The sequence below is a fragment of the Sorex araneus genome, chromosome 5, assembly GCF_027595985.1.
Source record: "Sorex araneus isolate mSorAra2 chromosome 5, mSorAra2.pri, whole genome shotgun sequence".
Lineage (NCBI taxonomy): Eukaryota > Metazoa > Chordata > Mammalia > Eulipotyphla > Soricidae > Sorex > Sorex araneus.
In genome coordinates, this window is record NC_073306.1 from 200,870,835 (window position 1) to 200,896,933 (window position 26,099).

Below are 26,099 nucleotides of genomic sequence, written 5' to 3' on the forward strand. Positions count from 1 at the left end.
TGATTCCTAGCATCCCATATGGTCCCTGAGCACTGCCAGGAGTAATTCCTGAGTGCAAAACCAGGAGTAACCCCTGTGCATTGTTGGGTGTGACCCAAAAAGAAAAAAAAAAGAAAGTATATAATATAAGCCATATATATGAAAATTTGGGTTAGAATATCTCTGAGGAAATGGATTCCAGTAGTCTATTATATTTTAATGGCTTTAATTGAGAATCAGCTGGAGCGATAGCACAGTGGGTAGAACATATGCCTTGCATGCGGCCGACCCGGGTTCGATTCTTCCACCCCTCTTGGAGAGCCCGACAAGCTACTGGGTTAGAGCTGACTTAGTTGGCAGCACTATTGACAATTTCAGACATTTGTATTAGAACATATCTTGCTCACATGGCAGAGCCTGGCAAGCTACCCATGGCATATTCGATATGCCTAAAACAGTAACAGCAAGCCTCACAATGGCGAGTTACTGGTGCCCGCTCGAGCAAATCAATGAGCAACAGGATGACAGTGACAGTGACAGTGATCTAACTGAGAATCATTAGATCAGACTTTTAAAGGACAAAAACTGTTCTCTGTGGGATTTCTGCAATAGTTGGGCTCAAAGTTACTTCAAAAAGGGCACAATGGAAGTATGGATTCAGCATGATGGAAGGTGGAAATAGGAAAGAAATTTCTGTTGCCTTTTTATAGTGAGCCAGTGTTCACCGGTTTGCTGTTTAGGACTGTAACTCTTATTTCCAATTTGTTGAGAATGAACATGGTATCATTAATTTATATGAATTTAATACCCTTATGTTCAGGAACAAAAATAATTTATGGGGTCCTTATGGATCATGCACAGACATATGCTTCATTTTGTCCCCCGGTTTGCTGAATGAGCAATGCTGTACATGTAAAAACCACGATGTGATGTGTTCCTCTCCCTTAAATATATCGATCCGCTCTCTGTTTCTGCTGAGCATTGGAGCCTGGTAGTAACTATGAGCTGGAAAGTGAAATTTAAGGTGCTATGAGTACGAGGCCTGGGCAAATGCTACTTTAAGAGCGCTGATTAGTATGGGTCCAAATGTCATTTTCTTTTAAACAGAATCCCATGGCGCCTCTTGGTTAACAGCAAAGAAAACTTCAAGTCAGGGAGAGCTTGTTCTCCTGAGGTTTTGGGCCGATCGATGGCTTTTACTCTGGGTATCGACAACTCTCTGCTGCTTGTCCTTGTCCGGGGCTACGTGGGTTGACTGGCGAAATGGATTATGCCGCTTTCCTTGCCTCTGGAGGTTTCGTCGCTGCCCGACAAGCATAGAGTTTGCTATGACTTACCCTTGGCCTTTTTATTGTATAGGCCGGGGGTTACCTGGCACTGTGGCTTTTGGGTGCTCACGCCTGGGACTGACCAGTTTTAAACTCGAGCTTATGCTTCTTTGCAGGATGCCACAGTTTGGAAGCCCGATTCGTGCCAGAACTGTCGTTGCCATGGCGATATCATTATCTGCAAACCTGCTGTTTGCAGAAACCCTCAGTGTGCCTTTGAGAAGGTAAGGCTTCCTAATTGTCTCCTAAATGTATTGATAATCTCAGTGAAGGGAGGGTTTTCCATCTTTTTGATCATCTACTCTGGCTTTTATCCCAAATGCTAACTGGAAGTTTTGTAAAAGTTTTATGAATTCTTAGACATGAGAAATTGAATAAATTTAACTTCTCATTTTTAAGAATATTTTAATTTCTGCATTTTCTGCTTTTACTCTGAACCAGACACCCATTTAAATGTTTACATGTGTTATCCCATTGAACATAACCGGTATTTTATTTTATATATTTAAATTTTTTATTGAATTTCTGTGAGATAGTTACAAAGCTTTCATGATTGAGTTCCAGTCATACAATGATTGAAACCTCATTCCTCTGCCGGTATATATTTTCCCCCAGGATCCCTCCTGCCACCCCTACCCCATCCCACCCACTGCCTTTGTGGCAGGTACCTTCCTTCTAACTCTCTCTGTCCTTTGGTCATCATGGTTTGCAATACTGTTACTGAGAGGCCATCATGTTTGGTCCTTTGTCTACTTTCAGCAGACATCTCCAATTCTGAGCAATTGCTCCAGCCATCATTGACTTAATGATCCCTTCTCTAGCACATGAGACAGATTTCCAAACCATAGAGCAATCCTCCTGGCCCTTGTCTCTACTGTCTTGGGTATTAGTCTCATATTTTGTTATTTTATATTCCACAAATGAGTGCAATCATTCTATATTTGTCTCTCTCTTTCTGACTCATTTCACTTAGCATGATACTCTCCATATCCATCCACCTATAAGCAAATTTTATGACTTCATTTTTGTAACAGCTGTATAGTATTCCATTGCATAGATGTATCAAAGTTTCTTTAACCAGTCATCTATTCTGTGGCACTCGGGTTGTTTCCAGATTCTGGCTATTTTGAACAGTGCTTAAGTGAATATACAAGTGTAGATGTCATTTCTACTGTGCTTTTTTTGTATCCCCAGGATATATTCCCAGAAGTATGACTTTTTTTATTCCCATATCGCAGAAGAAGAAAGTGAAGGCTAGAGATTTCAGGCAACTTAACCATGATTATGTGATTAGCAACCCACTGCCCAGTGATTTTCTATGGGTCTGACAGATATCAAAGTTACTAATACTGACCATACCACTGGAAGTCATTGATTGGTTGAAAGTCAGGAAAGAATTTTTTCAGATGATTGTCTAAAACATTATTTTACCACTGACACTATCATTGTGCACCACAGAGCTGTTCAGATGATAAGACTGATTTGACTCAGAAACCTTAAAGTTGACCAGGCATATGAGGAATATTGCCTCCTTTTCTATTAAATTTTTTTTCATTTAGTTAGACTCACATCTCTTGTATTAAAATATCTTCTCCCAGGTGCTGAGTCTTCTTTTTAGAATGAATCTAGTTAAAAAAAAAAAAGCTTAAGCTTCAAATTTGAACATTTGAAACTCCTCAGAGAAGACAATTATTTTCTTCAAGAAGCATTCTGTCAATTTCTACAGCCATAGTTTATTTTTCTAGGGTTCCTCCTTCTCCACATATAATTAATCTTCAGCCTGTATGTCATCTAATGCTAATAAGTTTCTCTTCCCTTTTTAACATAAGAGTAAAGGTTTTGTCTCCCTTTAAAAATGTTTTTTTTTTAATTTCTGCATGGGTGCATTTCCAATGAGCTGAATCTGCAACATAGTTGGTAAATTTGGTATTATTTTATTGCATATCACCAAGGTTTTTGAAGTTTATGGAATAAATACTTGTAAACAATCTCCATTTAATTAGTAAGTCATGTTCGAGTCTGAAGTGACCTGAAAGTTCATGAAGACACCTTCAGTCTGTTGTGTACGTAATGAGTCTCTTATAAGGACCCTAATAGTGCTGAAAAGTACATATTTGATTACAGTGATCAGCAGAGTAAATCTAAGCCAGTGAATGTTTTCTAATTGCCTGTGAGTAAAGAAGAGTCTTGATATATACGTATCTCTGTTTACTTACTTATTTTGGTTTTAGAGCCACCCCAGGAAGTGCTCATGGGTTATTTTTGATTCTGTGCTCAAGGTTCTCTCCCGGCAGTACTCAGAACACCACGAGATGTCAGAGATTGAACCCGAGTCTCCTGCATGTGAAAACTTGCATGAAAGCTTCATGATATACAATGATGATGCAAAATCAAATTTCAGTGTCCATCAGTGGCCTGAAAGCCAGGCCCCTCATGCGTTCATGTATTGTCTCTGACTGCTTTTCACCTATGACAGGGTTGTGTAGTTGTGAAATAGTCCATGGCAGGACCCCAGAGGCTGAAATATTTCCAGGAAAACCTCCTCTTCTTGTACTCTAACAGACTTGGGTTTTGTCCCCAATTTGTTCATCTCTTTTTTTCTCATCAAAATAAATCAGAATAAATAAATCCCAACTTTCAATTTCTTAGGCTAGAAAATTCAGGACTTTCCTCTTTCCTCTAATCCGCAAAAATGGATTCACTGGGGAACCCGCAGCACTTCCTTCATTAACCAGAACCCTCCAATTGCCACCACCCTCATCTTACCCCGGACCGGCCGTTACTGTTTCTGTCTGCATGCTCATACTGGCCTTTCCCTTGTTTCACTGTTTCTCTAATTTTTTGTTGTTGTTGCTCTTTTGGGTCACACCTGGTGATGCACAGGAGTTACTCCTGGCTCTGCACTGAGGAATCACTCCTGGCATTGCTCGGGGGACCATATGGGATGCTGGGAATCGAACCAGGGTCGGCCACGTGCAAGGCAAACACCCTACCCGCTGTGCCATCAATCGAGCCCCTGTTTCTGGGAAATAGAAGCTTAGCTGATCCTCTTAAAATATGTCCCATCATATTGCTCCCCTTCTCCCCACCCTCGAGCCCCCCTCCAGTGTTTTGTATTACCTCAGAGCAACTCCTCCCAATGTCTTCTTCTGAGGCACCATTGCGCCTTTCTGATTTAATCTCCTCCCTCTTCTCATGTGACTTCAGCACCGAAACTGCTTCTTGTTCTCTGAATAGACCAGGCATATTCTGCCATATTCACTGAAATTGTTTTCATTGTCTCTCTGTAACATTAATTAATAATATTATGGATTGATACTTCACTTTGTCTTCCTTGGATGACATTCTCTTTAAAATTGCAAACCTCTGCCTCCTACCACAATTTCCTATCCCTCTTCTGCGCTCTATTTTTCTTCTTGGCACTAGCTGCGATATGAAATACCCTCTAATTTACTGACATGTCTTTCATCGTCACTGCCTCCTTTTAGCCACCATATATTCCCAGGACCTGATGCATCGTAGGTATTCAGTAGATCTTTCTGAATGAGTGAATGAAAGATGGAGCTACGGAGTCAGAGAGTTCAGGGTCATGGAGAGCCTGGCCCATACTATGTAGCTAGGAATTTTACTTTTAAGATAAAACAATCCTAATGAAAGTTTATTGGCAGGATGGCTATCTTTTCTCTTGTAAATAACCTTCCCATTTTTTAGAGATCAGGTAGAATACTAGAAACAATCAGTTCAGAGATTGTGAAAATAATCTAACTCAGCAGATCAACTCCTGAATTAGTAAGTATAGTACTATAGTACTAGTAGTATAATGATCACAGCAAAAGGGCACGGTCAATAGAAATGTATGCAAGTTAAGCAGTAGAAGGGAAAGGCAAAAGAGAGATGGCTTTCATCTCTATGACTTGTGACGGGTTGATTAGCCGAGCCACCAACTGATTTGGAGAATGTAGGATAATAAAGAAAAACATTCCAGCTGGGAAGAAAGTGATGATTTCAATTCAGTGGACACTGGGTTTGCAGTATCTATGACGGAGCCAAGAGGAATGTCAGGAAACCAGCTGGATGTATAACTTGCTAACTCTGAGGAAATGACAGTGTTGGAGAGATGATGTTATCATTCGCAGACAGACTAGTAAAATGCTTAAAATGAAATTGCTTGGGCCAGGAATATGGCCAGGTGGTAGAGCTGTTCCTGCAGGTGTGTAGGCCTTGACTTGAATGTGACTCCCAGAACCGTGAACAAAGAATAAAGTCATACAGAAAGACAGTGTGAAAAAAAGAATTTTAGACCAAGATTGGGCAACACAATCTAAATTAATTTAAGATAGGAACTGTAAGAAAAATGAGGAAGACACAGGCAGAGATGTCAGAAGTTTTTTAAAAAAACAAACCAACAGGTTAAAAACAGAGAAAGCAGCAATATTGTGGTGTCCAAATATCAATAGTGTCGATCATTGGTAAGGGAGTAAGAAGGATATGCGTGTACTCAGAGCTATTGGATTTGGCCACATGACACAAATAGTGGCCAGGCTCAAGTTGGTATGGGGAGGTGGACTGTGTTGAGGAGGCGGAAAGACAGACGTATTTTCCTCCCACAAACAAGTGATGATTATTGCTTAATTTTGTCTTCTGGCTCTTTGGGTCAAAGTCCCTTATCACCCATTGTACTAAATTCTATGCTTATAGGATAAAAATGAGTCGGGGAGCCTGAAAGAAGAAAGACATGTGTGCTCGTCGGTCTGTAGTTTCAGTGACTCTGTGCTAAGCAGATTCATGATGGTGGCAAATGAATGGTTAGTCAACAGGTGAAAACTTTTCAGCAGATCTTAGGGTATCGGGTGGTATCCCATTCCCCCGATAATATCACATCTTGTTAGGAAACACAATCACGGTTAATAGGAGGCTTGAAAACCTCAGCAGCTTTTGACTGAGGCCCAGGAATTCTAGCCAGCTCCCCACGGTACATGCGATACCTCTGCGGCAATGCTATTTCCTCTCCCAGCTTTGTGCTTCTGTCTCCTGCCCCTGTGCCTTGCGACCTTGCACCCCAGGTAACTGCACTTCAGCACAGGAGCACGCATCAGCTCCCCCCTGCTGGCTGTGGACGCCTCCCGGAGTCAGGACACTGCCAGCTCTGTGGTGTCCTATAGAAGGAGCCCTGTTGGAAAAATCTCATCCCCTTTACCCCCTGACCATGTTTCTTCTGTGACTCTCAGAGGAAACACTCTGGTGAACGAAATTCCTCACTTCATTGCATGTGAAAAGATGTGGACAATTTTCAAGGAAATTGCATTCCCGAGAGGGTTCCTCTTGACAGGGAGAATCATTTGGTGGTTTTGTTTGATTCATCCTGTTCACTGTTATCACCCCGGAAAACTCCTGAGATTTAGTGAATCTGAGAGGACTCTGGTGTAGGTGAATTGGGTGATTCCCTGGGACCGTGTTCACCCCTGCTGGTTCACACCAAGCTGTTTTCAAATGCTCAGGGAGAAGTTCTTCAAATACCCGCCAACCAGTGCTGCCCCGAGTGTGTGTCCAGGACATCTGGATCTTGCCGTCACGAAGAGAAAGTCCATGCGGTAAGTATTTTCTGAGCCATGATTGCTTCTCCATCTGCAGACCACTGACAAGGGAAAGCTGAGTGCTAAACTTAGGCCGACAAAAACCCATTTTTATCTCTTTGGGCTGGACAGAACACGAAGCTCATTTGACTTTGGGGGGACATTTTGCTTTCCTGAAGAAGATGAAAATTGTATTACTTATTTCATAGACTCCAAGTAAATATTTATCAATTGAATTTGTGTCTGTGGGAAGAGACGTGGGAGAATATTGATACTGAAGAAGTTTTGGGCTGCTGAGGAAGGAAGGTCCATCTTGCCGTTCCATACCGCCTGTTCCTTTGCACTTGACAGTGAGGAACAATCTTGAGTCCATGATAGAGCAGACGTTAGCATCCCCAGGTTAAAGGCGAAAGCATTGAGTTGGAAAGAGCTGAGGTACTTGCCCAACGTTGTATTGCCAGTACGTGACATAATGTGGCCTAGAATTCTGGACTTCTTATTACTGATTCAGGGCACTTCCCACCGGGCTAGAATTTTGAAAAGTCAGCACCATTGGCATTTTAATGACTTTGTCTTGGAGGCCATCCTGTGCATTGTAAGATGTTTATCATCTTCCCTGACTCTTACTAGGTGCTTGTAGGGAACTCCCTCGCTCTCTCTCTCTCTCTCTCTCTCTCTCTCTCTCTCTCTCTCTCACACACACACACACACACACGAAAACAGAAATGTCTGCCCATATGGCCAGACTTCAGTTAAGGGTCAAATGTGTTCGACCAACCCATTTAGAGCTGGAGTACTAGAAGTTACTCCTACAGTTCTTTTGTCAAACTCTCATTCCAGAGGCATGAGACAATTTAGAGATATCAACTACTGCTTGAAAGGAATCGCTGCACTGGCATTAGGAATTTTATGGATTGTATACCGTTCATCTGCCCTCAGCCCTAACTGTTACCCTGAAGCAGCGGGTGAACCTGAATGTGATGGCAGGAGGCTGTTGGCTTAGATCCCCTTCCTCCACCTGACACCGCGCTTTCCCCGAGTTCGCATCTCTCCATTCAGGAGAGGGCACAGGCCAGCAGGATTCGATATACCCACTCCAGGCTGCTATTCAGTGTGTGCCCCTAAAGTACAGTGTGCTTCCCCGGGGACAGGATCATCTCCCTGGGACCAGGGTCTCCCGATGACACGAGGAAGCCACTCTTTCACTTCTGCACAATGTGGTGCTGAGCGCCCCAGGCGAGCTGTGTGGGGCATGTGTTCACTTTACGTACCGCCATTTGGTCTGTGTTCAACCAGCTGGCGCAAACGGTGCGAGGAGGAGGAGGGTCTCCTAGCACATGGAAAGTGTCCCTGAGCATATTGGTGACGGAAATAATGCCGGTGACGATTGGAATAGGTATGGGGGTTCAAGGTCAGAAATATCAAGCTGAATCTTATCAGAGAAATTGGAACCTCAGATCCAAAATTAGACCGGGAACATTTCAAAAATGATAGTTTATAAATATTTACATAGATCCCTCCTGTGAAATGCTTTTTTTATACTGGTACATCTGCTCATGTGGCTTATCTTGACTTAAGATGTCTGAGAACAAGGACAGTATTTTCCTGTATCATTCTAGAGATTTTCCTCTCTCCCATATAACTTGGCACTACAGGAACTTTCCCAGAGTAGGTGAGGGACAAGTATTGATCATTGAAGGATTCAGTGAGTAAAACCAACAAATCCTTGGTTCCATTCCCATGGCATTTTGGTAACTGGCCAAATACCTGTGTGGTGGGTAGTTCTGGGGTCCCAAATCTGCTGATGGGCTGCTAGAAATCTACTTGACCTGCCTCTTCTGTCTCTCTGAAATTCATCTCTTCGCTTATAAAGAATCATCCAGAAAGTTCTAAACCGGGTAAGAACATGTCTATGCTTTTTTCTGCCCATATGCAACCTTCACAATGTATTCTCTCAAAAAAATGTTAAAATTATATTTTTGGTACTTGATGTAACTGAGAAAAAGACTGACTTTCAGGAACTCTAGCTTGAAGGAAAAAATATCTCAAGTGCTGTACTTCAACGAGAGATAGAAGTTCGAGTTTCTAAAAGTGGAGACGAAAGTTGAAGGGGATCCTTCAAGTGGTAGAGCACATGCTTGGTACGTGTGGGCCCTGACCTTGGCCGCTGGCACCACCCACTGCCCCCACTCCCCAGCCTTTCCAGGACTGTCCTTGGCTTCCTGCTGGCTGTGAGTGTCCAGAGAGATAGTACATTGGCCACTCTGCTCAGATCGGGTGCTTGATTTTCACCTAGCTGACCCAAGTTCAGTTCTTGGAGCTGCATTTGGTCCCCTGAGCCCCTCCAGGAGTATTCCCTGGACACAGGGCCAGGGTTATGCACTTGAGCAACACAGATTGTGCTCTATGAATCAATATTCCTGCAAAATAAATTCTTAATAGAATTAAAATAGAATCATGATTCTCCCTTCCCTCTTCCTCTCTCCACCTCTCCCTTCCCTTTTCTCCTTTGCTTCTACACTTCGCCTCTTTTTTCCTTTCTCCCTTTTTTTTTCTTCCACACTCCTGCTCTTCCATGCCCTTCTCCTTGATGTTTGTCAAGTCTTTCTTGCTATCTTATATTTTCGAGTTGCTCACATCCTTACCTGGGTTTGGGATCTGTGTTTCACCTTGTCAGTTGCCTCACTAGTTCTGTTTGGCAGGTAGGTGTACCTAGGGGCTTCTCTTGTGTCTGTGCTGGGCTGGAGGGCGGTGGGAAACCATGTGTGGTGCCAGTGATGGAACTAGGGTCTGCCATGAGCAAGACATGCCAGGCGAGCACCTTACCCCTGTATACTTGCTCTGGCCCAGGTTGTTTTGTTTTGTTTTTCATTGTTGAGGACCATTTTCTGAAGCATTTTCTTTTCCCACTGAACAGACATCACCTTCTCTCTGTTGCTTCTGGCTTGCTTACCACAGGACAGGTTATGGAGACCCTTTTCCCGTAGCTATGAAGTAGGATGATGTTTTAAGAAATTTGGAATGGAGATCTGAAGAAGCAGCTTTCCCCTAAGAGAGAGATTGAGAAAAGGCTTTAGGATGAAACAGGGGTGCTGGGAAGGGAATCAGCTCAAGTGGCACTGTCCTTGTCCCCAGAGGACCTGCTTGAGCCCCTTGAGTCAAGGGAGACTCCTGCTCAGGGTGGCAGGATGAAGCTGCTTTTTAAAACAGCAGCCTCACTCCCTGGATTTACCGACTCCTTTGCCGTGTAGACAGCACCGTTGTGGTGTAGACAGCTTCGTATACAGCTGGCACCCACAAGTCAGGACAAGCCCCAGCATCTCCCCTGGAGTGAGGAAAGCACTTGAGCTTTCTGGCTGACTCCAGGTAATTTGAGAGCTTTGCATGGGCTTATTACAGCCAGCATTGGGGGGACTATTTCATCCATGACCTCCTCCAAGCTATCCCTCCAAATTAGCTGTTGGATCTCTGCCCAGCCTTGCCTAGCAATCCGGGAGACAAGCCTGAAATATGTTTTCCTAAAGAGTGTCATTGTTCTTTTCCCCACAAATTAGTTTGAGAAAGGGAGGTGAGAGACCATTAATCCCCCGCTATTTCCCCCTTTGTACTAATTTTACCCCAGCTCCAGAGACCCGTTGTCGTGTCTGAGAAGGTTGCCTTAGTGGACTCCTGAGAAAAAAGTGGCCTCATGCGACATGGAGCAAGCAGAGGGCATGGGGGGAGATGTCCGCTTGCTTTGCTGTCTGAGGCTGAGAGAACTAATTTATGGGTGTGAAGGAAGAGATGAGTATTGAGTCCCGTGGCCTTGCTCTCCTCCACGTAGGGGATGTCATTATAATATAGGTCCAGCAGTCCCAGATACTTAGCATTCTGGATCTATAACTTCATAACACAAACAAATTATGTGAAGGAAAAAAAAAGATAGTTATTTTTGTTCTGTCAGCAAGTCAGGCAAATGCTTTATGACCTTTTCTCTCTTTTTGGCCTTCTGTCAACAGCCCAGTCGACGTGTTCGCCGGGTGGGCAGAGAATAGATTTCAGATGTTGTCTGCCGAATGTGCTTTTGCCCGGCACCAAACGCTCATCTTTTTAAAAAGGCATTAAACGAAGTTAAGATGGCACCGCTAAAACCAAGATCTCATGGGAACGTTGCCGTTCTTCCTTGATTTGACACAACTCTCTTTGCCTCTGGGGTGTTAATAAAAATGAGACTTTTGTAAGTGGGTTTCTAGAACAGTGTGGGAAGATTGTGTGTCTGCTTGTAACGGGACACTTGACTCCTGGCTTCCCTCAGGTGAGGGTCACACCACTGCCTTGGAGATAAGAGCAGCATGTGGAAATGGATGAGAATGGATGAGGCTGACGGGACGTTCCCCCGGCCTGAAGTATTTCTTGTCCCCGACTGTTGAGTTCCATGGGCAACTTCCTCTTGGCTTTCTCATCAGGCAGTGAATCCCCCCATTGAATGTCCTTTGCTATGTCCATATTTGCCAAACTTACAATGAAAGGGACATTCCTGCTTCATTTTATGTCTCTAGGGTTAGATGATAAATTCATGTCATTCGAGAACCTGAACAGTGTAGCAGATGCAGCCTTCCTGTATTACAGTTTGGTGATTGACAGGTTATTATTATAATTAATTTCTGTGGTGTGTGTCTGAAATATTTAAGAGGCAATAGTATGTTTTTTTTTTTTTTTGTAGTAACAAAAGCCCAAAGCCAACTCTTTAATGATATGACGTGTCTAGATGTTAGCTCTCAACTCTTAAGTTCAGGTTGTTTCTTTCCTATGTTGCCTTCAAATTTACATTACTTGATAGAAATGATTATTTTGATTAATTTTTTTTTTGTGCTTTTTGGGTCACACCTGGCGACGCACTCAGGAATTACTCCTGGCGGTACTCAGGGGACCATATGGGATGCTGGGGATCGAACCCCGGTCGGCCACATGCAAGGCAAACGCCCTACCCACTGTGCTATTGCTCCAGCCCCTTGATTAATTTTTAAACAACAGCATGTCCTCTGATGAAAAAAGTAAAAATATGTTTATTGGTAAAATTTTAGAAAAATCAAAAAACGAGTCAAAAAAGGTCCACTAATAATTACCAAATTCTGAAAATTGCAGAGCTGGGTGGATAGCTAGTTCTGAATTTACATGATTATAATTATAGTACATACACAGTTTATGTCTTGCTTTTATATATAACATTATATTATAGATAACTTCCTTGCACACTCTTGAAAAACATAGTTTCTTTTTATAAGACATTTGAGTAATTTCCAATTTTCACTGAAATATTTCCAATTTCATTTTACAGACCAATGAAATATAGTAACTAATTGTATTTAAATTTTTTGTTTATCATTGATTTTATCCTTCAGATAATTACTTAAAATGTGATTAGTAGATCAAAGCATCTGATCTTTGAATGAAAATTAAAAAGCATCATTTTCAGCATTAAAGTTCTAATTTCTATGTTTACTAAAATTTAATTTTAATTGTCTGTCTCACAAGTCTAGTGGACAAATGATGAGTAAGTCATTTTCTTTTTAAGCCTAATTGCTGAAGGTTTACCATATCAGTTTGAGTTATTCTAGATATCAGACTGAAGAAAGACTTTGTGTAGGAGAATCCCTATTTATTTCACCAATATTAAGAATTTTAAACTTACATATTAAACAATATTATCTATTTTTATTTAAATAATTATTTGCAATTAATGAAGTTGTACTTCATTAATTATACTAAGCAAATAAGCTTATTATTCTATTTTTGGTTGGGATTTCCTTTTCTTTTTACTTTTAAGTATCACTTGCAGTTTTAGGAAGCAGTTTGTCATGTGCCTTTTTGTTGTGTTTATATTTTTGACTGACTTCAAAGAATTTAACCCTGCAGACCTATCCCTTTTTCTCTTGTAATGTATTCCTCTGTGTTTACATTTAGACCCTAACAGTGCCTAAATGTCAATTGCTCCTTATCTTTCATTAGCCAACATTTGATTAACAAGCTGTGAACTTGCCCATTTATATGCTGAACTGAGTTTGAAATTTTATATTTAATGACAGTAGAAGTATAGATTGTTGACAGAGGCCTTGGCCTGCATGTCCATCCCTCCAGGCTGGGTGTCTAGTTGGTGGGAAAAGAGGAAAGAAGATTGAACAAGACCAATAGCAATCCTGGGGAGGACCTACCATTTCCTGCCTCACTTAATCCTTATAAAATCTCACTTATTCCTTCTGGTATCCCGGCTGAGGGGATGTTTTGTTGCTTTTCAGATCCTCATGATGGGAAACAGAGTCAGAAGGATTAAGTCACTCACTCATTGTTCCTAAGGCAGAGAGGGATGAACTGGGATCTTGCTAAACACATCATGGGTTCATCTGCCTCCTGTGTCTCCTTCTTTACCCCAGCTAAGTCCACCTAGAGGAAAGGAAGGGCCTTACTGACAGTAAGTGCAGACTTACACTCCAGTTCAGAGGATGGCTGTGACTCCCTGTTGCTGTTATTATGATAACAGAAGCATGTTGGTTAGCAATTCCAAGATGTCAGGCTGGGCTTGCTTGCAACCTGGCAGCAATTTGCAGAATAAAAGGGTGAGGACATGCTATTATAAGACAGAGATATTTGAAGGAAGTGAATAATTACTCTGGATACTGGCTTGAGGAGAAAGGAATAAATATTTTTTATGTTTCTCGGTGACTCAGCTGTAATCCCTAGATTATAGTTAGGTGATTGAGCGCCTAATATTTTTCATTAGAAACCTACATTTAATAGAGGTAAGGGAAAGCAGGTTCTCATTTTTAAGAAAACATTGCAAGATGAAACTTAAAGGAAACCTTATTCATTAAGCTGATTTCCCCCCTCCATTTATTAAAGGTCACCATTATTCCATTCTGCCACTGAAAAGGGTGTGTTTTGACAGCCACTTCCTTAAGCAATCTACATATTTGTACCTTTCTGCATTCAGGATTCATTCCCCAACCCCCAATCTGCATCACATCTGAGAAAGTGGCTCATCTGTGTATTTTTGATGCTCGGAAAAATCATGCTATACTTCCCAGGACAGAGAAACATTCATTCAAAAGGAAGTTTGCACACCATTATTCATTGCAGCACTTAGTACAATAGTTAAAATTTGGAATCAACCTAGGGAGTTAAGGAAAAAAATATAGGGAGTATAGGGAGAAGAAGGAAAGAAATGGAGTGAAGGGGAATGGGAGAAGAAATAGATGAGAAGCGGGGCTGGAGCTATAGCACAGCGGGTAGGGCATTTGCCTTGCACGCAGTTGACTCAGGTTCGATTCCCAGCATCCCATATGGTCCCCCGAGCACCGCCAGGAGTAATTCCTGAGTGCAGAGCCAGGAGCAACCCCTGCGCATCTCAGGGTGTGACCCCAAAAGCAATAAATAAATAAATAAATAAATAAATAGAATCAATAAATAGATAGATAAATAGATAGATAAGTAAGTGAATAAATAAATAAATAAATAAAAGAGTGAAAAAAGAAATAGATGAGAAGCAATGAGAAAGGGGTCATAGGAATTCAGTGGTCTTAAGGAATGATCAAGCTGAATACTCAAACCACAGAGTCCACAGCACTGAAATCACGAGACACCAACGTTAATAATCAAGCTTAAAAGGTGCCTGCCAGGATGGCTTCTGGGACTGGACCTGGGGGTGTGGTAGGACAGGGAGCCTGGGAACACAGGTGGGGGGATGTCGACACTCGTGGCAGGATTGGTGATGTAACATTCTATGTCAAAAACTCACCTATGAATAACTTTGTAACTCACAGTGCTTTCACACAGTAAAATTTAGAAAGAAAATAAATAAAAGAATAAAAGAAAATAAATAAAAGAAAAATCATGCCACAGTGCAAACTGGAATCATGGATATAGTGATAGCTTTGAGAAGATATCATGTTAAGTGAAGTAAGTCAGAAGAAGATGAATGCACACAGCGTGATCTCACTTGTAAGTGGTGTTTAGAGTAATTGGATGAAGAAATGAAATGCAATGGTGGGGGGGTGCCTAGATTACCCTTGATTACAGAGGATGGAGTGTCGCTGTTCCTGTGTGGGTGGTCACCGACCCAACCACTGTGGCCCGAGGATCCCCTTGGTGCACTTGAGATAATCACCGCCCTCCCCTCCTTACTCCCCGCCACGGTGGATTGATAGCTATGGACAAACAAAGGAGGGAATGGGGGTGCAGGGGCGGGGGGGGCACCAGGTTGGTTTGTGATCAGGACCATTTATTCCAGTCTCACAGCGTTAGTTATAGAGAAATCCTGAAGGGTTGGGGGTTGCAGTTACACATAGGTGTGGTTGAACATTATCATAAACAATGAACAGATGTAAAGCCCTTCCATCAGGGGAAGTTATTCTAGGGATTAACTCAAGGACAAAATCTCAGTGCTCAGCATTCTAGATTCCTGCTAGCAGATCCACCTAAGGGCGGAATTCCATCTAAGGGTGTATTGTTTTCCCTTTCTTTAGCCAGTATCCGTTTAAACAATCATCTTAAATTTACCTCTTAATATTTCTAGTCATTTTGTATGGACACAGTAAGAGATATATTAAGTTGAAAGGGTGGCTCTTCCTGGGGGTATCTCATTATATATCCCAGACCACAGTCCTCAGGCCAAGTTAGTCTTTCCTAATCCCAGCAAGGTCCTTATTCAGTTAATTCTTTTTGGATCACGACAGAGTTTGTTCTATAATGATGCTCTTAACTTATTATACTTCTAATGACACTTAGCATGTCCCTTTTTGATGCCAGGATAACTTATGGTTTGCCTTTGTCCCTCAGAGGGACCCCTGTTTGGGGTTGTTAGGAGCTAAGGGCAACTGAAGCTTAAGTCAAGTATATATGACGAATGCCCAGGACTGAATATTAGTCAGTGTCAATTAACTCTCATGGTACAAAAGCATAGCATTAACTGTCTTCCTGTGTCTATTACTAAAAGGACATTGCTCTAAAATAAACTTTGCAAAGGACACTAAGGAAAGAGAAAAGCAGTGTTTCATTTACATACACAAAGTTCAAAACCTTGGAAAAATTGGCTTTCGAAGTCACAGGGTCTGGTTTGGGGTAAGTGATTAACAGATAAGGGAGGAAGAGCACGGAGGAGACGTTAAAGATAAACACAGAGGTTTGGTAGTGCCTGATGGAATTGGGTGTGCCTCAGGAGCACTGTGGTGGGAGTCACTCAATAAACCTAAGCTCCCTGCAGGGGGTGGGGGAGTAAGGACAAACCAATGTTATCCAATAATAGGGGTCAAGTATATATTTGCATTGGAAATTGGTGTGAACCTGTGGACTGGTGACTTTCAGCGTAGGGGTGGATTCCACAGGCAGGAACAGTGGTTCCACAATTTGTGGGATACCTGGATAGATTAGGTGACTGATCAATCAGTACGCCTTCCCAGGAACCAATCAATTTTGCAACAGCAGGGGTGGGATGGCGAGAGGGTGTAGAGGGAGGCAGGTGGCACGCCAACACGGGAAGTGATCAGGGTAGGAAGACAAGGCAAGAGGGGCTGGAGCCATAGTCTAGTGGGGAAGCTCTTGCCTTGCCCATGGCCAAGCCAGGTTCAATCCCTGATATTCCATATGGCACTCGACACCGAGTGCAGGCCCGAGTTTCACCAGGCATGGCCACAAAAGCAAAAAATTTTAAGAAAGAAAGAAAGAAAGAAAGAAAGAAAGAAAGAAAGAAAGAAAGAAAGAAAGAAAGAAAGAAAGAAAGAAAGAAAGAAAGAAAGAAAGAAAGAAAGAAGGAAAGAAAGAAAGAAAGAAAAAAAGAAAGAAAAGAAAGAAAGAAAAGGCACAGACTCCGAGTGAAAGCTGCTGAAAACAAAACAGTCTCAACAAATGTGTCTGATTTACTTTAGACTTTATTCAAGGTTTCAAATGATGGGAGAGGGATAACTTTTTAATTGTCTTTTTGTGCTTTGGGGGAAAATTTCAAATTGTAAAATTTGAAGGATGCCAGCGATGGAAATACGAGTCCCTTGAATAATTAATTGGTCTCCGACTCGGAACAACCAAGCCCTGATCTCAACCTTACAAACCTCGGCCCTTCTCTCTTCCCCTCTTTCTGGGCGTCGCCCATCCTTTGCGCTAGGAAACGTCTGCTTCTCTCTGATCCAAACCTGTGTTTCGGCGGTAACCCTTCTCTTGCCCCTTCTCTGCAGCACGGCGCGCAGTGGGCTTCGTCTCCATGCAGCGTGTGCACCTGCGCTCACGGGGCAGTCCGGTGTGCCCCACAGCCGTGCCCACCACCGCGCTGTGGGCCCGGGAAGCGGGAACTCATCCCCGAAGGCAGCTGCTGCCCAGTCTGCGTGGGTCCTGGGAGTGAGTATGACCTTGCAGATAGACCCTTTCTGCCTCTGAGGGTCACCTGGGGACATACCCACCTAGCTCTTTCTCGGTTAATGTGTCCCAAAAATCCCTAATCCCATGCTTGACTAGGACCAAGGTGTAGCTGTGCACTGGGCAGGGCCACCTTGCAGAGAGTAAGACTGGAACCAATCTCTAAATCGAGATTCTGTGAATCCGACTTCTGTATCTTGCCCTGGCCAGATGCCTATAGCTCCTGAAAGTGACAGGGATGGGGAGCAAGGTGCTTTGCTAGGATTGAAGAAGGCCAAGGGAGCTCCTCGTGCCCCTTGGCTGAGGGAGGAACCAACAAATCACTTCCCCTAGCTTGGATTCTGCTGGGCGGGTGTTGAGATGCTCTAACATCCTTCTAGATACACAGGGCAGGAAGCAGGGATTTCATTAGTCGTTATTGCGTTTCCACTGTGGGGATTATTCCTATCTACTAACAAAAGGTGCAGTTAGCACACCAGGGGCAAGCTTCCACACAGACTTGTCTCAGTATCTCTTTATTACATTAGGGATCCATGGCCCCTTCTATTTTTATAAATAAGTAGTATATGCTTTACAAAATCTAGGACTTATTGTCACTGCTATATTACACTCTCTCCGGGCATATAATTGCTACAATTATTCTTTAGTCACACCTGGAGGCTATTCTCTTATTCTTGCTTTTTTGCTTTAAAAAAAAAAAATCCCTGCTTTCTTATCCCCAGCTGTTTCATTCCTGGCAATCCTTTGCCCTGGAGAACTATTCTGGGGACTAAAAAAAAAAGTGTGCTTAGAAAATGATGAAAAGAGAGTGTCCGCCTGCATTTCAGATATTGCCCTTCAGGAGAGGGCCAGAAGATGCCTTTGGCCAAATACTGCACTAAAAACCAGTTTATGACGAATGGGGAGTGATGTCTTTGAGTTTGGGAGATTCTTATGTTATAGGGAACTTTTTTGGATGGCTCCCTAGGAGAGTGACCTGTGGAAGCATTTTGCTTGGGGACATTACATTGTCTAGGGCTACATGAAAGAACAGGATCCTTTATTCGAAAAGCAGGGACAAAAATTATTCCTCCCTTGAACCATCTTTGTTAATGTGAAATATTTCTAGTTCGCTATTTTATGTCACACCCGCTCAGGTAGGGACATCCCTCACATCCTCCCAGGTCCTACTCTGCTACCTGATGCACAGGGCATATGGCCCACCCCTTGTTGCACCCAAGTCCCCACTATGGTTTGATAGTGGCAGCTTTTTTTTTTTTAAATTGAATCACAGTGAGATGCACCGTTACAAAGTTGTCCATGATGGGGTTTCAGGTGGTAGGAAATGTGTACCTGTGAAGGGATGGGTGGTGGCAGATTCTGTAGGTTGGGACAGGAAGCAGGTGGCGGGGAGTGGGTGGCAGAAAAACATAAAGGCAGTGGAGGTGGGACCACACACGAGGAGAGATTCAATCCCCGCATGCACTATATCATCTTTCTGGGTGGCATGGACAAATCTCATCGAATCTCACCTGATGAGAGAGTTAACTAATCCTTCACAGACTAAGTGCAGTGCCTGGATTCCCAAGCAGGGGTCTGTCTCTCTGCACTGCTGCTCTGACCCCGAGACAGAGCCCTAGGGTGGCCCAGAGTGTGTCCCTGTCACCCATGTTTCTCTGCCCTTACAGAGCCGTGTTCCTCCGAGGAGCGGGTGTACCAGGATGGACAGGAGTGGTCGCTGAGCCCGTGTGCCCGATGCACGTGCAGAGATGGGACAGTCCAGTGCTTCACAGCCCAGTGCCAGCCTCTGTTTTGTAACCAGGTAAGGAAAACGGTCACAGAACACAAACGACATTTATGTCTCTGCTTGGAAGCCCGGAGTCTTTCTTCTGAGGTTGGGAGGCAGGCCTCGGATGCACGAGGAACAAGAAGCAAAGGTTGTTTGGTCCGCTTCTTATTTGTTTTTCTCCTTTCAAGCCATGCCAGGGAGGCTCCGAGGCCAGACTGGAGATTCCCCATTCTCGGCCGGCTGAGCTAGTGGCTCAGTGGCAGTGCCTGTGGGCCAGGTGCCAGCCTCGAGAACCCCTCCCTGCCATGCTGTCTCCCGGCCCCCATTTTTCTTATACTCTTGTTTTTATTTTAAGGGGGGATTATGGGGGTGGTTTAGGGACACACCTGGTGATGCTCAGGGCTTAATTCTTTTTTTTTTTTTTTTTTTTTTTTTTTTTTTTTTTTTTTTTTTTTTACTTACTCATGTTTATTGCAGCTTTACTTACAATAACCAAAAATTGAAAAGAACCCAAATGCCTGATGACAAGTAAGTAACTAAAGAAGTTGTGGTATACAGACATGATGAAATAGCACTTACTATAAGAAAAAATAAAATCTTGCAATTGCAAGATACATGAATAAGTAAATAAAAGCAAATGTTCTACCACTAAACTACTTCCACGTAGTTGTTTTCTTTTTTTTTTTTTTTTTTTTTTTTTTTAAATTTTTTATTGTGGAAAGTTACAAAGTTACAAAGTTTTCAGGTTTAAATCTCAGTTATACAATGCTCGAATACCCATCCCTTCACCAGTGCTCATATTCCACCACCAAGAATCCCAGTATAGCTCCACCCCGCCCCCTCACACCCCAAACACCCCCACGCCCCTAGCCCCCCCACCCTAAGCCCCCCCCCCGCCTGTGTAACTAATAAATTTCACTTTACTTTCACTTTGATTGCATACAATATTTCAACAAAACTCACTATTATTGTTTGGAGAGTCTCTCCCCTAAAGTCAGATCAGGGCTTAATTCTTGACTCTGTGCCCCGGGATCACTCCTACTGGTGCTCAGGGATCAAACCTGGGTCAACTATGCAAGGCGGGCACCTTCTCTGCTCTGCTCTCTCTCTCACTCTGGCTCTTGTTTTCCATATATTTTTGGAGACCACTCTGGAGACTACTTTTTTTTTCACTCTTAGAGACAACAGATAGGTCTCATTACCAGCCATTTAGGCTAATTATTATATAATGAAACTGCGCCTTAAGGGTGCAGCAAAGAAGCCACTCACTCGAGCTGCAGATGTTCCCAAAATGTCTGTTAAACATCTGGAAAATCCAGTAATGTGATGAGGCTTGCTACTGCTTTTTGATTCACAATTAAGATTTCTCTCTTTTTTTTTTTTAAAGGTGCAGAATCTATTGTTGAATTGATTAGCCGTGTGTACACTTTAGGATTTTATAACATAATGATCAAAATTAGCAAAGGATTCTCTAGAGAGGGTTAAAATAATGGAATCTTGTTTCTAGCGTAAATCAGATTTTCAAAAGATGAGGCAGTGGCGGGTGCCCGGCTAGCTCAGTCTGCAGAGCATGAAAAGGTGAGACCGTTGATATACATTTTGAAGAGAAAATAAGCTTACAAGTAGATGTGAAGTAAGAGACATCTTGTAAGTTTCTACCCTTCCAGAGACGCCTCTGGATCTTCCTCGGCAGTTGACAGATACCTATGAGGGAATCAGCCGCCAGTGGGGAAAATAGCTCATTTTTGATCTAAGAAACAGCTGAAAGCTACGTTTGGTTGATACAGAGCAGTACTTTGTGTCAAATAAAACTAAATCAATAACAGCGGTTTGCGACCACTGGGCAATATTTTAAATGGCAGACAAAAGGCAATTAGACGAGAAATGCTAAATGCCAGATAAAGGGAAAAATGAATCTAATTGAAAGACTAGATTGTAGTACCTCATACTATGCCAACCACTGCTCACCTCTCAATTCCTACTTTATCATTAAGTCGTGTCCTGGCATTACGATTACAAATGAACTCCTTGGTGGAGTGTGTTCGGAGACCCCAGCAGTGTGGGGGCATTCTGATCTACACATGCAGGGTCCTTCTGAGCACGAAGGGCAGAGAAGCAGTTTCCCTCCCTGCTGAGAAGGAAGTGGCAGGAGGAGGGGCAGAGACACTCTTTGTCAACCTTCTGCAATAACTTTTGAACGGCCTAACCGCATGAAGGGACATTGGGTATCTTGAGGGTGAATGTGTTATGGTAACAACATTTTGAAATAAACAATACATTTTACACTATGCCTTGAAAACATTTAGTCGAGGAATAGAGATATAGTAAAGGGGTTGGACTTTGACAAGGCATGCACATGAAGAAAGCTCAGGTTTAATACCTGTGGTCCTCTGAGTACCACCCAGAGCAGTACCAGTGAGTACCACCCAGAACACAGACCTCTGAGTACCTCTTGGTCACCATCAGAAGGGGCCCAAGACACAAAACAAAAACCAACAAAAACACCTATAAAACTTAGGCAAAAGACAAACAAAACAGCTAACGATCTTCAGGATCTCAAATTAGGCTTCATGTGCTTTGACTTGATACTGAAAGCAAGAGTCACGAAAAGAAAGGTTTGTTGTATGCTGAGTATATACCCTAACCACTGTACTGTCTCTGGGCTCCGCATATAGTCTTGTAAATCGTACACGGGCCCTCATTAGAATTTAAAACTCGCCTCTACAAGAGAACACGTACAGAGGCTACGAAATGACAGACATATGTATTTATATAGAATTCTCAAAACTCAAAGAAGTTAGGCAGTCTGTTTTGGATATTTTGAAGACTGTCATCAAAGGATTCAATATTCAAGACTAATATTCAGTCCCAAAGAAGAAATTAGCCCATCTGAAAACTCTATGCTCTGGTCCTCATAATAAGGAAAACTCTGAATAAACCTTTTTTTTTCAGGGCAGGATGGCCTGAGAAACTTGCTGTGTAACTCATGACTTCCCAGTGGCCCACTAGAGACCTGGTTTGCTCCCTGGCACCATATGACCCCCTGTGCATTTCCAGGGGTGGACCTCTTAGCACCTCTGGGGTAGCCTGGGTAATCCCCAACCTCCCAGGGACAAAGCAACACCGCCTGTTCAGGAATTAGTGCTCGCCCCAGGCCCACTTGGCCAAAAATCTCTGAAGGTGGCCCCAGACCCCCTGAATATTGCCTGGGAACCCTCTCAGCATCCCCCACAAAATATCAAGCCATATACCAGATGAGATTTCATTGGGAGGGGTCCTCCCAAGCAGACCCAGGAGGCCCTGAAGACCCCTCCTGTGATTCTCCACCACCTGTGCTGGAGGTTCAGGCACACACCAAAGGATGTGATACTGCTCAGGCCCTGCAGTGTTGGGGAGACTGAGGCACCTCCAGGGCTGCACCTGGCGATGCTCCGTATTGGAGGACTGTGTGGTACCAGGAATCAAATCTGGGTTTGTTGTATGCTGAGTATACACCCTAGTCACTGTACTGTCTCTGGGCTCTGCATATAGTCTTGTAAAAATTGTTAGTTCATTAAAAACAACAACAACAATAACCTGAATATTAAGAGGCTTGATAGAAATAAGTGGATATACTAGTAATCATTTTAAGATCTATTAAGTATGAACTCTAGGTTGAAGTACTCAGAGTTTGCATTGTTACACATAATTAATTAAACATGCTGAAATTAGGTCCATACAGCAGAGCTATTTGGTATGCAAGGATTCTAGACTCTTGGATATAGATTGATTTTTAATTAATCTTATGTCATTAAGTCTATATTTTTTTGTCATGGGATATTTATGAAAATAACTGTCAGATTATTTAGAACCACTTCTCTTGATCTAATATCACTGTTAACATATCAGAAGTGGGGCCAGAGAGATAGGACAGTGGGTAGGGCTCTTGCCTTGCTTGCAGCCAACCCAAGTTGGATCCCTGATATCTTATGTGGGTCCCCTGAGCACCACCAGGAATGATTCCTGAGTAGAGAACCAACACTCAATAACCCCTGAGCATTGATAGTCATAGCCCCTTCATCACCCCCCAAAAAAAGAAACAAAAATTTATTTGTTCCGTGGCCTTTGGGATGTGAAACAGTGCTCGGGATGGTTCTGGCATCAGTCCTAACAGTCCTTGAGACATGACGGTGCTCAGGTGGGCCGGGGTGGGGGCGGGGCTCAGGGCTACACCGGCCTGTGCCTGTGTGGGGAGAGTGTGCAGTGGCAGGAATGAAACGGAGGCCTCGAGCATGAAGCAGGCCACTGGCTCCTGAAATCTCTCCCCAGTCCTCAGAATTCGTCCTTGGGGTAGCACATACATATCTGAACAGGAGGTGTGGCTTGGGTAGAATTTTCTTTTTAAAATCTATTCCAGCTTTTTGCTAGACAAATGTGGACCTATTTGTTTGTGTAGTTCTAGTCACATCTTAGCCATTGGAACTAATCTGGGACACGAGGAAATTTTCTTCTGTTCAGGTCGGGAACAGGTTCCCCAGTGAGGGAGGGAAATGCTGAAATTATTTGTTTTCAACATGTGTCAGTGTCCTGTGAACAGTCCTAACCTTTCCACATGGGCAGGCTCGTGCCAACGCCTGTTCAGTCTCTGAAGAATTATCCCTGGTGCCTTTTGTTATAGTGTTTTTGTGATTTCCCTTTAATTGATATTATGAATGGGATAATCACAAGAAGTCATAACAAAAGTCACCAGGGATAGTTCTTTAGAGACTGGCCGAATAGAAGGCTGATGGAATAGAGAAGGGATCACTAAGAAAATGATGGCTGGAGGAACCAGTTGGGATGGGAGATGTGTGCCGAAAGTAGATGATGGACCAAACATGATGACCTCTCAGTGCCTGTGTTGCAAGCTATAATGCCCAAAAGTAGAGAGAGAGTATGGGGAATATTGTCTGCCTCAGAGCAGGGGGAGGGTGGGAAAGGGGGGGTATACCTGGGATATTAGTGGTGGGGAATGTTTACTGGCGGAATGATGGGTGTTTGATCATTGTGAGATTATAACCAAACATGAAAGCTTGTAACTCTTTCATGGTGATTCAATAAAATTTTAAAAATTAAAAAAATATTAAATAAATATCCCCCCCCCAAAAAAATAGAATGGTGTGTTACGAAGCACCTGTGCTACTAAGCACTTGAAGATTCTTTTCTTGCTGTATGTATTGATCAGCAGTTATTTGGGGCACGGGCAGGTAGTTCAAGGGGTAGAGCATGTGGCTGGCCCGCACAAGGCCACGAGTTTGCTCCCCAGCACCACATGTGCCAATGGGGATGGCTCTGGTGACCCCTGAGCACTGCTTGTCTGACATGGGGCCACGAGGCTCATATCCCCTGGCATCATGAGGGTGACCTTGGCCTGACAGTCCCACCCTGCAAACCTCTGGGCACGACCCTTATTAAGAAAAAGGTAATTTAGAATGGCCACCATCAGGAGGGCTTTAAGATCCTTCCGCCCCAACCCTGTGGACTCATTTCCATTCAATTCTGACTTTGCGCCACAGAGAGAAGTCTGTGGTCCCTCTGCTTTCTAGCCCAATCTATTCAGTTAATTTTACTCTGTTGGATTCTTAGAAGACGTTTTTAATTTTTATTATTCCGTTCCCCTCCCCTTTTAATTCAAAGTGAGTTCACTTTTCGTATATTTTGCCTAGAATATACAAAAGCTTTTTGGTCTGTATTCCAGCCTTAGGAATATTTTACTTCATTATACTTGGCTTCAGTTATCTTCCCCTGCCCCAGAATTCCTTTGTCACTCTATTCCATTTTCTCATATTAGTAATTATAGTCCCCCCATCATCATTTTCCACTTTTTGTGTTTCCTCTGCATTGTGGATAGATTCCTAAGTTTGTATCCACTATCTTCAGTATTGATTTTAATTTGGTGATTTCACTTACATTTTCTTTTAAGTTTTTCTTCTCATATCAGCAATTCATCTATTTTATAAAAATATCAGTTAATTCTTTAATCTACCCTGCTTCTATTTAATAAAGACAACTTTCTTGCATTTTGCCAAAGTTGCAAAACAGCTTTGAGACATTTTCTTTTATATCCTGTTATTATGTACAGCTCAAATACCTTCTTTTTCCTCTAAATCGTCAGTATGTTGTTCCTTTTACTTGTTCCTTAGGGTTACCCCCCAAGTTTCTTTCTTCTCTGTGCTTGTCCTTGATCAAGAGAAATCTGTTTATACCCACTGCCCACTACTTAAGAACTTCCAGGGGCAGTGACCTTCCTTTTGCTTCTTTCCCTTCTTGGATCCACAGCCAGATGCTAAAAAATGTGCATGGCCCCAGTTTAAAGCAACTTCTTACTTAGTGTAGCTCTGGGGTCAGGCCTGCACTGAGGTCAGTTCTTTTCCTGTGTCCACTCCCCAAGCCTCTTACATTTGGAATCCAGGAACACAAGACTACAGTCCACTCTGCATGCAAGTGCTTATTCCACATATGTTGGAAGGATGACAGCCAGTGGTGTTATGGTTTGCAAACATTCAAGAGCTTTTTTGGGTGAGATGTGAAATTAGTCCTTACCTACAGAGGGCAGGGAGGTACCAAAGAAATTAGGAGCCCATTCCAGAGTTTCATTGTTCAGTTTAATTAAGGAAGCTTAAATAAGGAAGCAGTCTGTTTGGGCTAATTATTTTGGGAGAGATGTTGGGCCACACCCAGCTGTGATCAGGGATCACTCCTGACTCTCTCCTTAAGGATCACTCCTAATGGTGCTGTGGGGACCGTATGTGGTGCTAGGGATGGATTCAAGGCCAGCCGTGAGCAAGGCAAGCACCTTAACCCCTATACTGTATCTCCAGCCCTGTCTTGGGTGGTTATAAGACAAGTTAGCTATCTGTATCTGCAATCAAATTTTAACATTTTGTATTTCAGTCACATGTATCCTCCAGATGGTCTCAAAACCACATTTTAATTTCAAGGCTGTCTCTGGGCCAGCTTCCCACAGGAGGAAGACAAGTGAATGCACATTCTCAGGAAGGAGCCTCTGGTGACTTGGGTCAGCTCGAGGATCAAGTAGTGGCCACGTCCTCTCAA

At 43.0% G+C, this 26,099-nt stretch overlaps 1 protein-coding gene across 1 annotated transcript in view; it reads left to right on the forward strand.

Moving 5' to 3' along the window:
• FRAS1 (Fraser extracellular matrix complex subunit 1) overlaps positions 1-26,099 on the forward strand; it is a 523,736-nt gene that overhangs the window by 199,191 nt on the left and 298,446 nt on the right. Inside the window, exons 3-6 of the mRNA XM_055139083.1 lie at positions 1,424-1,531; positions 6,806-6,898; positions 17,080-17,239; positions 18,925-19,058. Of these exons, the coding sequence (XP_054995058.1) occupies positions 1,424-1,531; positions 6,806-6,898; positions 17,080-17,239; positions 18,925-19,058 (495 nt within the window). The remainder of the gene's footprint in view (positions 1-1,423; positions 1,532-6,805; positions 6,899-17,079; positions 17,240-18,924; positions 19,059-26,099) is intronic.